The sequence below is a fragment of the Amblyraja radiata genome, chromosome 7 (genome assembly GCF_010909765.2).
Source record: "Amblyraja radiata isolate CabotCenter1 chromosome 7, sAmbRad1.1.pri, whole genome shotgun sequence".
NCBI lineage: Eukaryota > Metazoa > Chordata > Chondrichthyes > Rajiformes > Rajidae > Amblyraja > Amblyraja radiata.
Window position 1 is genome coordinate 85,964,636 of NC_045962.1, and position 14,369 is coordinate 85,979,004.

At 50.4% G+C, this 14,369-nt stretch overlaps 1 protein-coding gene across 2 annotated transcripts in view; it reads left to right on the forward strand.

Moving 5' to 3' along the window:
- LOC116975593 overlaps positions 1-14,369 on the forward strand; it is a 101,376-nt gene that overhangs the window by 64,499 nt on the left and 22,508 nt on the right. For both annotated transcript variants that reach the window (XR_004412670.1, XM_033024895.1), the window contains exon 3: positions 1,825-3,269. Coding sequence is in view for 1 of the 2 variants with exons in the window: in XM_033024895.1 (XP_032880786.1) it covers positions 1,873-3,269 (1,397 nt within the window). In the remaining variant the exon portion in view is untranslated. The remainder of the gene's footprint in view (positions 1-1,824; positions 3,270-14,369) is intronic.

Below are 14,369 nucleotides of genomic sequence, written 5' to 3' on the forward strand. Positions count from 1 at the left end.
TCAAGAGGATTTGAGTTTTGGAGCAACTCTGGTCCTACTTCAGTTGTACAGGGTCCTGGCGAGACCGCACCTGAAGTATTGTGTGCAGTTTTGGTCTCCTAATTTGAGGAAGGACATTCTTGCTATTGAGGGAGTGCAGCGTAAGTTCACAAGGTTAATTCCCAGGATGGCGGGACTGACATATGAGGAAAGAATGGGTTGACTGGGCTTGTATTCGTTGGAATTTAGGAGAGGGGATCTTATAGAAACATATAAAATTCTTAGAGGATTGGACAGGCTGGATGCAGGCAAAATGTTCCCCATGTTGGGGGAGTCCAGAACCAAGGGTCACAGTTTAAGAATAAGGGGTAGACCATTTAGAACTGAGATGAGGAAAAACTTTTTCACTCAGAGAGTTGTGAATCTGTGGAACTCTCTGCCTCAGAAGGCAGTGGAGGCCAATTCACTGGATGTATTCAAGAGAGTTAGATATAGCGCTTAATGCTAAAGGAATCAAGGGGGAGGGGTACATTATCTGCCTATATTGCACTTTATCTGCTTATTTATGTGTATATTGAACTGAATTGTTCTGTATTTTTGCTTACGGTATTCTGTTGTGCTGCAGCGAGCAAGAATTTCATTGTCCTATCTGTGACACATGACAATAAACTCTGTTGACTTGACTGATTGGGGATGATCAGCCATGATCACAGTGAATGGCGGTGCTGGGCTCGAAGGGCCGACTGGCCTACTCCTGCATCTATTATCTATGTTTCTATGTTTTTCTATGGATTTTGTGAACAAAACTTAGAAAGCAAATGGTATGTTAGCATTCATAGCAAAAGGATTTGAGTATAAGAGCAGGGAGGTTCTACTGCAGTTGTACAGGGTCTTGGTGAGACCACACCTGGAGTATTGCGTACAGTTTTGGTCTCCTAATCTGAGGGGTTCGGCGTCGGCGTCGGCGTTCCACCAGCCCGGCGTGAGGGCCTGGACATCGGGCCGCCCGGGGCGGCGACTGCGGGTGCTAGGAAGGCCTCGACCACGAGTGAACATCTGGGAAGAACGGAGGGGAGGCTGGCTGGACTATGGTGCCTTCCTCACCTTGGTGCCACTGTGTTATGTTGTGTCGTGGACTTTCAGTGTTTGTGCTTTTTTTTAAATTCTATTTTATTTTTAATATGTTTTATTATTTATTATTATTTATTTATTTTTATTTTTATGATACTGCCTGTAAGGGAAATTCATTTCGTTGTCTCTAACTGAGACAATGACAATAAATTTGAATACAATACAATACAATACAATACAATGAGGAAAGACATTCTTGCCATAGTTCACCAGACTGATTCCTGGGATGGCAGGACTTTCATATGAAGAAAGACTGGATAGACTCGGCTTGTACTCGCTAGAATTTAGAAGATTGAGGGGGGATCTTATAGAAACTTACAAAATTCTTAAGGGGTTGGACAGGCTAGATGCAGGAAGATTGTTCCCGATGTTGGGGAAGTCCAGGACAAGGGGTTAAGGATAAGAGGGAAGTATTTTAGGACCGAGATGAGAAAATCATTTTTTACACAGAGAGTGGTGAATCTGTGGAATTCTCTGCCACAGAAGGTAGTTGAGGCCAGTTCATTGGCTATATTTAAGAGGGAGTTAGATGTGGCCCTTGTGGCTAAAAGGATCAGGGGGTATGGAGAGAAGGCAGGTACAGGATACTGAGTTGGATGATCAGCCATGATCATATTGAATGGCGGTGCAGGCTCGAAGGCCGAATGGCCTACTCCTGCACCTATTTTCTATGTTTTTAAACAATCTCTCTGTCTCTCTCTCTTTTTGACACAGGACACACGGTCACCTACCCGCCGTTGACACGAACCATGCCAGTTCTCCATGCCGGACTTGAGCAGCACGTTATGTGACTCTGCGGGAGCCTGGGCTGCGGCCAGCGGCGGCATGGACACGGACACGGATAGGGCCATGGCGGCCGGCGTGGAAGAGCCGGCGATGGACAACCTCCTCGGTCGCCAGGGCAACGGACGGCCGTCGCGCGGGCAACTGCCGCCTGACGGAGCTCCGCCCACTGGTCGCCATGGAGACGTCGGGCCGTGGCCCGGGCAACCGCATCCCGGAAGTTCACGATCCCGTTGCCATGGCGCCGAGTGTCCGAAGCCCGGACAGCCCCCGCCCGACAGAGCCCCGCCCAATGGTTACCATGGCGACACCGGGCCGTCGTCCTGGCAACCGCCACCCGGTGGGGCCCCATCCCCTTGTTGCCATGGCGACGGGCGGTCGCTGCCTCGCCCCCTGGTGGTCAGTGGGCCACAGCGCCCCCGTTGCCAAGGCGACGGGCGGCCTTCGCCGAGGCCTCGTCCGCCGGGCGCCGGAGCCAGGCCCTGTCGGAGTTTGGAGGACCTGCGATGGTCAGCGGCCGGCGGACCCCCCCGCCCTGGGCCGCGGGGCCTGCCGGCGTCGAGCAGCGACCCGCGGTGCCAGCTTTTGGCGGGAGGCCTACGGGAAGGCCTCGGGCCCGCAGCGGGGACGACGGAGGAGCCGCTCCCCTTCGCCATGCCGCGGCAGTGGGGGCCCCCTCTCCCGGCCTTAAGCGGCCACGCCATCCGAGGCCTGAGGGAGAAGCTGAGGCTGCAGAGCAACCGGGCGGCCGAGGCCAACAAACCCTTGAGGCCGCAAGGCTGGCCGGCCGGAGGGAGCTGGCCGGCCGAGATCAAGGAGAAGGCGGCCAGGAGGTTGAGGATACGGCGGCAGAACAGCACTCCCAGCCTGGGGCGGGACGAGGAGGAGGAGGAGGAGGCGGCCGAGGTGGAGACGACGACAGCGGCGGCGTCGGCCCAATGTGGCGGCAGAAGCCGCGTCCACATCCACATCCCGTCCTTCGAAGAGTTCAAGAAGATGAGGAAGAAAAACCATCCCGTGTCGGGACCTGATGAGCGGGGCCCCGAGCCTACTGGACCCTCTCACCCCGGCCTGGCTCCCCCAGTCTGCACCGGCCCGGCTCCAGGCTCCCCCCTGCACACCGTGGCCGTTCCCCTCGACCTGGGCGGCTCGGAGCCCTCCACCAGCAGTAGCAGCAGCCGTCGCCATCGTCGTCCGGAGACAACCGGCCCCAGGGACCCGCATTGCCCCGAGAAGAACTGGTCGGCCGAGAGCCAGTCGACCTGCTGCCCCTCTCTCCTGCTGGAAGCGGCGGCCGACCTCTCCGCCTGCGGTGTCACCTTACAGCAGATGAAGGACGGCTTGATAGGATCGGCCATCGACCTCATCAAGAAAAGGTAACTGGATCAATGAAAGGGGATGTGCGATCCTAAGAGGATCATGGCAAGGTGGATGCCGGTGGTTGAAGTTCAGGTTTATTGTTGATGATAGGCACAAAATGTTGGAGTAACTCAGCGGGTCAGGCAGCAGCATCTCTGGAGAGAAGAATTGGTGACGTTTCAGGTCGAGACCCTTCATACGATACGATACAATTTATTTGTCATTTGGACCCCTTGAGGTCCAAACGAAATAACGTTTCTGCAGCCATACATTACAAACAAATAGACCCAAGACACAACATAATTTACATAAACATCCATCACATTGCTGTGATGGAAGGCCAAAAAACTTATCTCTCCACTGCACTCTCCCCCCCGATGTCAGAGTCAAAGTCAAAGCCCACGGCGGGAGATGGCGAATTGTCCCGCGGCCATTAAAGCCACGCCGGATGATGCAAGGTCGCGCACCGGGTTCTTGATGTTAGAGCCCCCGGCGGGCGCTCGCAGAGTCCCGCGGCGAATATGTAAGGCCCCGCTCCAGGAGCTCTTCAACCCCGCAACTCGGGCAGGAGAAGTCGCCGTTGCGGGAGCCCTGAAAAGCGGTCTCCCTCCAGGGACCCGCGGGCTCCCGGTGCCGCCGTCCACCAGACCCGCAGTTGCAGCCTCCGAAGCTCCGGAGGTCGGGCCGCAGCAGCGCTCCACCACCGCTCCACCCGTTCTGGACTCGGCCAGCTCCGCGACGGTGAGGTGAGTAGTCGGCACCAGAGCCCCCGGTCTTCCTGTTGGAGGCCGCTCCTCGTTGCAGCCCCAACGACAACGGAGACCCAACAAAGAAAAGGTCGGGTCTCCCGTGCAGGGAGAGATTTAAAAGTTACCCCCTCCCACCCCACCCCCACCCCCCCACACACATACCCCAACAAAAAATAACAAAAACTACATAAAAACATAGACATAAAATAATAAAAACGCAGACGGACTGCAGAGGCCGCTGCTGACGAGAGTCGCGCCGCCCACCTAGGCCTGTTTATTATTACCAGGTTTATTATTGCTAATAGTGTACCGAAATAGTTTTTTTTAATGTGCTTGCATGCTATCCAGGCAAATCATACTACTATACAGGAGTGCAATCAAGCCTTACACAAGTACAACATGTAGTGCAAAGGGGAAAACAACACCAGAGTACAAAATTGCAACATCACAGAAAAAGTGCAAGTCCACTATGAGGTAGGTTGGGAGATCAGGATTACATTCTATCTTGTGGGAGGACCATTTGAGTAGTCTGATTACAGCAGGGAATGAACTGTTCCTGAATCTGGTGACACATGCCTACAGGATATTTTAAAATCTTCTGCCCGATGTGAGAGGGGATAAGAGGGAATAACCTAGGGGTAAAAACAGTACATGATAATGGTGAAGATAGACATTTCTTGTGTAGAAAGGAACTGCAGATGCTGGTCTATACAAACAATAGACACAAAGTGCTGCAGAAAACGTAGAGAGGGGGGTAGGGGGAGGTATGAAATTGGAGTGCCGTTGTGTGACGATTGTTCTGAAAAGGCCAGAACAAATCAGGGCCGGCAACAGATGACCAAGGAACGGTGGAGTCCATAATGGTCCATTGTTGGCTGGGAAAGAGGTGATAACGAATTGATACAAAGATGCAAACAGTGGAACTAGTGGGATGACGGGTGGGGGAGAAAGAATGCATGGGTTACTTGAAATCAGAAAAATCATCTTTCATACCGCTGGACTTCCTTAGCCTTCTGAGGAAGTAAAGCCATTAATGTGGTTTCTTGGTTTCAATAGTTTTTCAATGTGGTTACTAGTCCAGGACAAATTATTGGTGATTGTTTATGTCAATTAACTTGAAGCTTTTGAATATCTCTACTTTGGCACCATTAATGCTAACTGGTGACTCTGCCAAGCTTCCAGAAGTCATTAACTAGCTCCTTCAGCTTGCTGGCATTGACACCATGTTATTATGCTTTTTCACTAAGTGCTTAAAGTATCTAATAAGGGAACATGGATGAAATATCAAATACTAAAGAGCATAGGTTGTGGGATCATTGAGACCTGGCAGGGAATGGCCAGAGTGTGCACCACCGGAAATTGGAGGAACAGCACCTCATATTCCGCTTGGGCAGTCTGCACCCTAGTGGCATAAACATTGAATTCTCCTATTTCCGGTAGCCCTTGCTGTCTCCTCCCCTTCTCAGCTCTCCCTCAGCCCTCGGGCTCCTCCTCTTCCTTTCTTCTCCCCGCCCCACCCTCCATCAGTCTGAAGAAGGGTTTTGGCCCGAAACGTTGCCTATTTCCTTCGCTCCATAGATAATAATAATAATAATGGATGGGATTTATATAGCGCCTTTCTAATACTCAAGGCGCTTTACATCGCATTATTCATTCACTCCTCAGTCACACTCGGTGGTGGTAAGCTACTTCTGTAGCCACAGCTGCCCTGGGGCAGACTGACGGAAGCGTGGCTGCCAATCTGCACCTACGGCCCCTCCGACCACCAATCACTCACACACATTCACACACAGGCAAAGGTGGGTGAAGTGTCTTGCCCAAGGACACAACGACAGTATGCACTCCAAGCGGGATTTAAACCGGCTACCTTCCGGTTGCCAGCCGAACACTTAGCCCATTGTGCCATCTGTCGTCCCAGATGCTGCAGATGACGCCATCTGTCGTCCCAAAACTGCAGATGCTGCTGCACCCGCTGAGTTTCTCCAGCACTTTTGTCTACCTTCGATTTTCCAGCATCTGCAGTTCCTTCGTAAACAAGGGAATGGAGAGATACAGATCATGTGCAGGCAGGTGGGATTAATTAGATTAAGGTTATGGTCAGCAGAGGCATGGTGGGTCGAAGTGCCAATTCCTTTGCTGTACTGGTCTATGTTGATAAGTTGAGCAGGTGCAGGTCAATTAAAACTTTCAACTTATGTCCATTAGCTTTTGATTCACCAGCACCTGGAATAAGAATGTGTGCATTTACTATATCTATGCCCCTTTATATGCTGATATTTTCTCGTGACACAGAAGGTCATGCAGTCCATCGAATCTATGCTGGGTCTCACAGCTTTCCCATCGATCCCATTCCCCCTTAAACTGCATGCAAACTCCACACAGACAGCGCCAAAGGTCAGGAACAAACCTGGGTCACTGGACCTGTGCGGCAGCAGCACTACCCACTGCATCTTTGTAGCACCTCTGATAGGTGAGGCATAGCACAATGGAATGACAGCCCATGTTTTTGTGCTGGGAGTGGGATTTGAACCCAGAACTGTCTGAGTCGGAAGGAGGCAGAAATGGCTGCTGAGCCCCTGTTGATATACACAATTTAAAATGTGATTCAGCAGTTCCAATCCTAGCAGCATAGCCAGGACGTTGTATTCATCTGAGACTGATGGGAAACCAGAAATGCTGACACAGAGGCACTCTATTCATCTGTGATGGGCCCTGTTTTCTGTTGCTCACAGAATTTTAACAGCACAGCATTAAAACATCAGCAGTCAGGATGAAGTCTATTGAAGGCTGAGCTAGCAAGGTTCAGGCTGGTGAGAGGAGAAATGAGGGGGGAAGGTAGTGGGAGAGGAGGTGATTGTAGGGGTGGTAGAGGGAGAACTTGTGGGGTTTCAAGGGTTAAAAGCAGGGATGGAAAAGGGGTCAGAGAGAGATGGCGTGGATAGGGAGAATAGAGGATGATTGGATGGGGAGGAGGTAGACAGGAGAGGAAGGAGCAGAGTTTCAAAGATGGGATGGTGAGCAAGAGGCGAGGGAAAGGGTGAAATGAAGGAAAGGAGAGGGGTGGATGAAAGATGGATTTAAGAAGTTTTTAAGAAGGAACTGCAGATGCTGGAAAATCGAAGGTAGACAAAAATGCTGGAGAAACTCAGCGGGTGCAGCAGCATCTATGGAGCGAAGGGAATAGGCAATGTTTCGGGCCGAAACTGAAGAAGGATTTCGGCCCGAAACGTTGCCTATTTCCTTCGCTCCATAGATGCAGCCTCACCCGCTGAGTTTCTCCAGCATTTTTGTCTACCATGGATTGAAGAAGGGCAGAGGGAGATTTGTTAGGGGAAGGTTAGGGTGATTTGGAGGATGGGAGAAGGGTGGGGTGAAAGGAGGGGAGAGAAAGAGGGGTGAGGGATTTGAGGATAAGAAGGGGAATGGTGGACCGGGGAACTGAATCCTTGGTCTCAGGAGATAAGAGGGCTATAGATCGAGTGCTGGTAAATGAAGGACCTGTTTCTGTGCTACATGACTCTATTTCTATTACCTTTTCATGAGACAACCCGTAAACCCCAGGTGTCTTTGTAACATGGAAACCAGGTCAACCAGTTTGTTCTAGACACATTAGATCATTGACTTCTCCAATTTCAGGTAGTCCTTGCTTTCTCCCTCTTTCCCCTCCCAGCTCTCCCACAGCCCACTGTCTCCGCCTCTTCCTTTCTACTTTCCGCCCGCACCACCCCCACATCACTGAAGAAGGGTATCGACCCGAAACATCACCTATTCCTTCATTCCATAGATGCTGCCTCACCCGCTGCGTTTCTCCAGCATTTTTATCTACCATAGATTTTTTCCAGCATCTGCAGTTCCTTCTTAAACATTAGATAATCTGTTTTGTAGGGATTTTGATGGAGGATGGAGCAGGGCCTCTCTGTTTATTGATGTCACAGGCATTCAGTACTAATTCATTGGAGAAACTAGGAACTGCAGATGCTAGTTTACAAATAAAGACACAAAGCTCTGGAGTAGCTCAATGGGTCAGGCAACATCTCGGGAGAACATGGATGGGTGACTTTGCGGGTCAGGACCTTTCTTCTGAGAGGAGGTTGAGATGCTGTTAGCTCCCCCATCTGTACTTGCTGTAGAGGTCCCCATTCTTGAATCTAGCTGTGGAGGGGCCATATCCCTGACCCTATGTCCCTGCACTGCTCCTGCATACCCGTTAACACTGAGATCTGAGTGTCTGCAGTTGAAGAGACTGCACTGGGTGCCCCAGGGACACTGCTGTACTTTCAAATGCCGCATTGAGATGTCAGCTTAGATTACATGCTCGAGATTTGGCTGCTATGCATCGAAGTGACAACCTTCACCACCCGAGGTGGGAACACCACTAATTTAGAGTGTGTGTGTACATACTCACACGCACACACAACTCCCCCCCCACCCCCGCACACATACACACACAACTCCCCCCACCCCCACACTTACACACACATAACTCCCCCCACCCCCCCCACATACACACACACACACACACACACACACTCCCCCCCCCCACACACACACACAACTCCCCCCCCCACACACACAACTCCCCCCTCCCCCACACACACAAACACACACACACAACTCCCCCCACACACACACACAATTCCCCCCCCACACACACACACAGCACCCTACCACACACAGCTCCCCCCCACACCACCCCACAACTCCCCCCCACACGACCCACAACCCCCCCCCCCACTCAAGCACAACCCCCCCCACACACAAAAAAACAACTCCCCCCCCCCACACACAAACACAACTCACCCCCCCCCACACACACAACTCCCCCCCCCCCCACCCACCACACACTCCCCCCCCCACACACACACAACTCCCCACAGACGGACACGCACACAGAAACGCATAAACACTCACACAAGCATATAAACACACTAGCTTATATGCACGCACACCACACACAACTATACACAAAGACAGAAGCACAACACACACACACAGTCAGTTGCTCATGCTTACAAACAGAGAAACACCACACACAAACTGAGGCTTTGAGACCATTAGACACCAGGAAAGTTTATTGGCTCATAAATATTTCACACCTGTGGAGTTATGCAGCGGAGCTCATGAATTAGGAATAGGGACTGCTGAAAGGTCGAGGCTACGTCTCATCCTAAAGCGTTTATTGTCACTCGCTACGCATCCAGTGCAATCCAGAGATGGCAAAGTTCATTAATTTTACTGTGCTCTCTGTCCCATGTTCTGGATTTGTGACTCCATTTCATAGGGGTGTAGGAGGATAGGGGGGCAGGGGTTAGTTATGCTGGGTGCTCTCAACTATAGGTATCCCGCAATCTTTCCCAAAAGTGAGAGACATGGATATGTCTAGTGGAGAGAATGTTTCCACTAGTGGGAGAGACTAGGACCAGAGTCCATACCCTCAGAATAAAAGGGTGTACCTTCGGAAGGAAGGTGGGGAGGAATTTCTTTGGTCAGAAAGTGGTGAATCTGTGGAATTAATTGGCGCAGATGGCTGTGGAGGCCAAATGGATACTTTTAAGGTGGAGATGGACAGATTCTTGATTAGTTGGTGTGTCAGTGGTTATGGGGAGAAGGCAAGAGAATGGGGTTGAGAGGGAAAGATAGATCACCCAAGATTGAATAGTGGGGTAGACTTGATGGGCCAAATGGTCTACCTGCTCCTTTAATTTATGATCAATCCAAAGACCAGTAAAAGTAAAAATCAGAAAATCCGCCACCCTCAGGATTTTGTCAGAGTTGGCCTGGCAAATTCCCAGATTATTGGATGTTATTATTAATATGCCAGCATACAGCATTTAATTCAATGGTTTTGAGGTGTTCCACACTTATGTAATAAAGATTTTTGTTGAGACATGAGGAACTGCAGATGCTGGATTACAAAAACAGACACAAAATGCTGGAGTAACTCAATGGGGCAGGCAGCACCTCTGGAGAGAATGGGCGAGTCTTCTTCAGTGGATCTGATGAGCTTAAAGGGCAACAGTGAGTTTACAGGGATCATGAAAAATGGGCCTCTACTGAGGTTAGGGTACTTTGGGAACAGAGTGCAAGTGAGTTTACAGTGTTTACTAGACAAAGTGGGACCCGTTGGGTCCCAGCATCACACAGGAGGGCTGGTCATCCAACTCAATATTCCACCTCTCCACCAATTCTAATATTAGTGGCCAGTTGGGGGGGGGGGGGGGGCTTTCTGGAGCGCTAGTATGGGTGTTGTGGGCTGAAGCGATTGGTTTCCAGAGGGCTAGTATGGACATTGTGGACCGAATGGATTCTTGGGCTGGCGGCTCAGTCACTCAAGCCTGTTGTGCTGGCAGCTCACTCACCGCTGGTGGTCTGGCAGTTGCGGGTATTCCTTGAAATTCTATTTCAAGCAGGGTGCAAGGCCACCAAATTCAAGTGCAGTTTCATACCATTTGAAGTAGGGTGCAAAGCCACTAAAGACAGCGAGTCGTGACCTCTCCCTCCTCCATCTTGCAGAGACTGAGCCACACCCACATTTCCGGGTTTTATAACCCCTCCCCCCCCACCGGAAAAGGTGTGGCTTTCATGGAGTGATTGACAGTAGAGAGATTCTCAACATTTAAAAAAAAACTAATAACACTTTTATTTTTCATTGATGGGAAGAATTCTCTGCACCTGCTCAGCGGAGGGGGACTGAGTAAGATGGCCAAAAATCACAGCCGTAAGTGGTAGCGTTTTATCTAAAATCAATATACAGTGCAAACAGGAAGTAAGTGCATTTACAGTAGTGCCTTTTAACTTCAAGCCAAAGCACCCAAGCCACCATTTGCAGTAAGTAGTGCCTTTCAACTTCATACCACCATTTGCAGTAAGTGGTGTCTTTCAACTTCAAGCCACACCCAAGTCACCATTTGCAGTAAGTAGTGCCTTTCAACTTCAAGCCAAAGCTCCCAAGCCACCATTTGCAATAAGTAGTGCCTTTCAACTTCAAGCCAAAGCAACCAATCCACCATTTGCAGTAAGTAGTGCCTTTCAACTTCATGCCACCATTTGCAGTAAGTGGTGTCTTTCAACTTCAAGCCACACCCAAGCCGCCATTTGCAGTAAGTAGTGCCTTTCAACTTCAAGCCAAAGCAACCAAGCCACCATTTGCAGTAAGTAGTGCCTTTCAACTGCAAGCCAAAGCAACCAAGCCACCATTTGCAGTAATAGTGCCTTTCAACTTCAAGCCAATGCACCCAAGCCACCATTTGCAGTAAGTAATGCCTTTTAACTTCAAGCCATTGCATCCAAGCCACCATTTGCAGTAAGTGGTGTCTTTCAACTTCAAACCACACCCAAGCCACCATTTGCAGTAAGTAGTGCCTTTCAACTTCAAGCCAAAGCTCCCAAAGGGGGGGGGGGGGGGGCTTTCTGGAGCGCTAGTATGAACCATTTTAGAACCAATAGTCATATTTTTGCAAGCTTAGAACCAATAGACATTTTTTTGCAAGCTTTAGAACCAATAGAGACATTTTTTGCAAGCTTTAGAACCAATAGAGACATTTTTTTGCAAGCTTTAGAACCAATAGACGTTTTTTTTGCAAGCTTTTGAACCAATAGACATTTTTTTGCAAGCTTTTGAACCAATAGACATTTTTTTGCAAGCTTTAGAACCAATAGACATTTTTTTGCAAGCTTTAGAACCAATAGACATTTTTTTGCAAGCTTTAGAACCTATAGACATTTTTTTGCAAGCTTTAGAACCAATAGACATATTTTTGCAAGCTTTAGAACAAATAGACATTTTTTGCAAGCTTTAGAACCAATAGACACATTCTGCAAGCATTTTAGAACCACTAAGGGCACTTACATTTGAGTAGACATGTGTTCAGTGTTATTCACAGCTCAGAGAAACGTGACCCTCTGCCTGCCTCCATCTTGAAGAGACTGTGTGGCACACCACTTCCTGGTTTTATAGTCCCTCCCCCCGCCACCAGCGGGGGCAGCAGAGAGAATGGGGAATTTTGTAAAAACATTAATATCTCTGTCATTTTTAATCAACGGGAAAAATCCTCGGCACACATGCGGCGGAGGGGGGCTCTGAGCGAGGTGGCCAAAAATGACGGCTGTAGGTGGCGGCGTTCTCTCGGAAATCGCAGCACAGATCGCCAAAATCGGTCAAGAACAGACTTTTAGTAATATAGACTTTTAGTAATATAGATAGATAGATAGATAGATAGATAGATATGAGGGCTTGATCCACAGTACTTTGCTTTTCCAACCAACAGAAGATTGTCTATCTTCACCCATCCCCAGACTACACTAAAAACTTCAATCAAATCGCCACTTAAAGGGTCTGTCCCACTTACGCGTCCTTGGCTCGCAAATTACGCGACCTCATGGTCGCTTGAGGCGTACGGGCACCATATGGCCGCACGGGGCCGGTCCCACTTAGATAATAATAATAATAAATTTTATTTATGGGCGCCTTTCAAGAGTCTTAAGGACACCTTACAAAATTTAGCAAATAGAGTAAAAACATGTAAGCGGAATGAAATAAATAGTAAAGACATCACCAGTACACAAATTAAAGACAGAATTCAATCCAAAGACAAAAATCAAAAACACAATATGAAGAGAGAGCAGCGGCAGCTAAAGCGCGCCAGCGTACACTCTCCCTTCCAGCAGCCATCTTGGACACAGAATAAAATAATAATTTACACACAAAAAAACATCCCCCCACAATGGTTACCACTGTGGGGGAAGGCACAATGTCCAGTCCCCATCCCCAGTTCTCCCATAGTCAGGCCTATTGAGGCCTCCACAGTTGCCTCTACGGAGGCCCGATGCTCCTGGCCGTTCTCGCCGGGTGGTGTTGCTCCGGCGTCGGGAGAGTCCTCACAGCGGCTGGGACGGCTGGAACGGCCGATTCCCTACCGGAGTCCGTGGCATTCCGAAGCCGACAGGGCCGCGTCGGTTGGTGCTCCGAGGCTCCCGATGTTAAAGTCGGCGCTGCCGCTCACGGCTGGCCGCTCCACAGTCCCGCAGCTCGACGGTGTTGATCACGGCGGTCTCAGCATACCGGAGCTCCAGCGCGGCGACCCAGCGTGGCGACCCAGGCAAGGCATCGCCCGCTCCGCGATAGCGCTCCAGCGCTGTGCCGCCACCGAAGCTGAAGGTGCTGGGCGGTCCCCGCCAGGAAAACGCCGCTCCACTCCCGCTGGTGGGCCGCAAGGACGGGTCGACGGTGCAGCCCGGGGAAAAAGCTGCCTCACCGACCAGGTAGGGACCTAGAAAATAGTTTCCCCCTTCCCCCCCACATAAAAAAGTCAAATTCCCCAACAAACGTAGGACAAAATTCACTAAAAACTAATTGGACGGACAGCTGCTGGTTAGCAGCCGTTCCCCAGGATGGCTCCTCCTCCGATGCGTGGAGGGGTATGGGGTTGTGCGGGGCTGGTCCCGACATCGCGCGTTCTTGCAGTGAACAAAATCTTTGCGCGCCAACGGCCTGTCGCGGAACTGACGGCCAAAGTGGGACAGGCCCAAGACCCTGGCGCGACGCAACGTCTCACCTTCAACAGCAGCTGAAGCAGGCAAACGATCGCTGAGCTCGGTCTGGGGCTCACGGCCGTTGCGGTCCTCACTTCTACTCCCAGAGCGGGGCCAAGAAAATTGAAGATAGACACAAAATGCAGGAAGAACTCAGCGGGACCAGCAGCATCTCTGGAGATTTTCAGACTGAAGAAGAGTCTCGACATGAAACGCCCCCCATTGCTTCTCTCCAGAGATGCTGCCGGTCCCGCTGAGTTACTCTAGCTTTGTGTCCATCTTCAAATGACGTCACGCGCTCCAGACGGTTGTGTACGCATGTAATCGCGTCCGACCTTCGCTCGACCGTCTCGGCTCAAAGCGACCACGAGGTTGCGTAATTTTCGTGCCAAGGACACGTAAGTGGGACAGGCCCTTAACTATACAAATTACAAGACAAACAACTGTAGTTTGAAGTCTGAAGAAGGGTCGCGACCCAAAACGTCACCCATCCTTTTTCTACAGAGATGCTGCCTGACCCAGCACTTTGTGTCTATCTTTTGTATACCAGCATTTGCCGTTCTTTGTTTCTACTTCCAACTCTAGTTTGTGTAAAGCATCCCTTTTCCATTTCCATACTGACTCCCCTTAACTCCCGTTCCCATTCCCACACTGGCCTTTCTGTCCTGGGCCTCCTCCATTGTCAGAGTGAGGCCAAATGCAAATTGGAGGAACAGCATCTCCTAATTCGCTCAGGCAGTTTACAGCCCAGTGGTATGAATATTGACCTCTAATTTCAAGTAACCCTTGCAGCCCTGCTCCCTCCATCCCCCCCCCTCCCACCCCCCCCCCCCCACC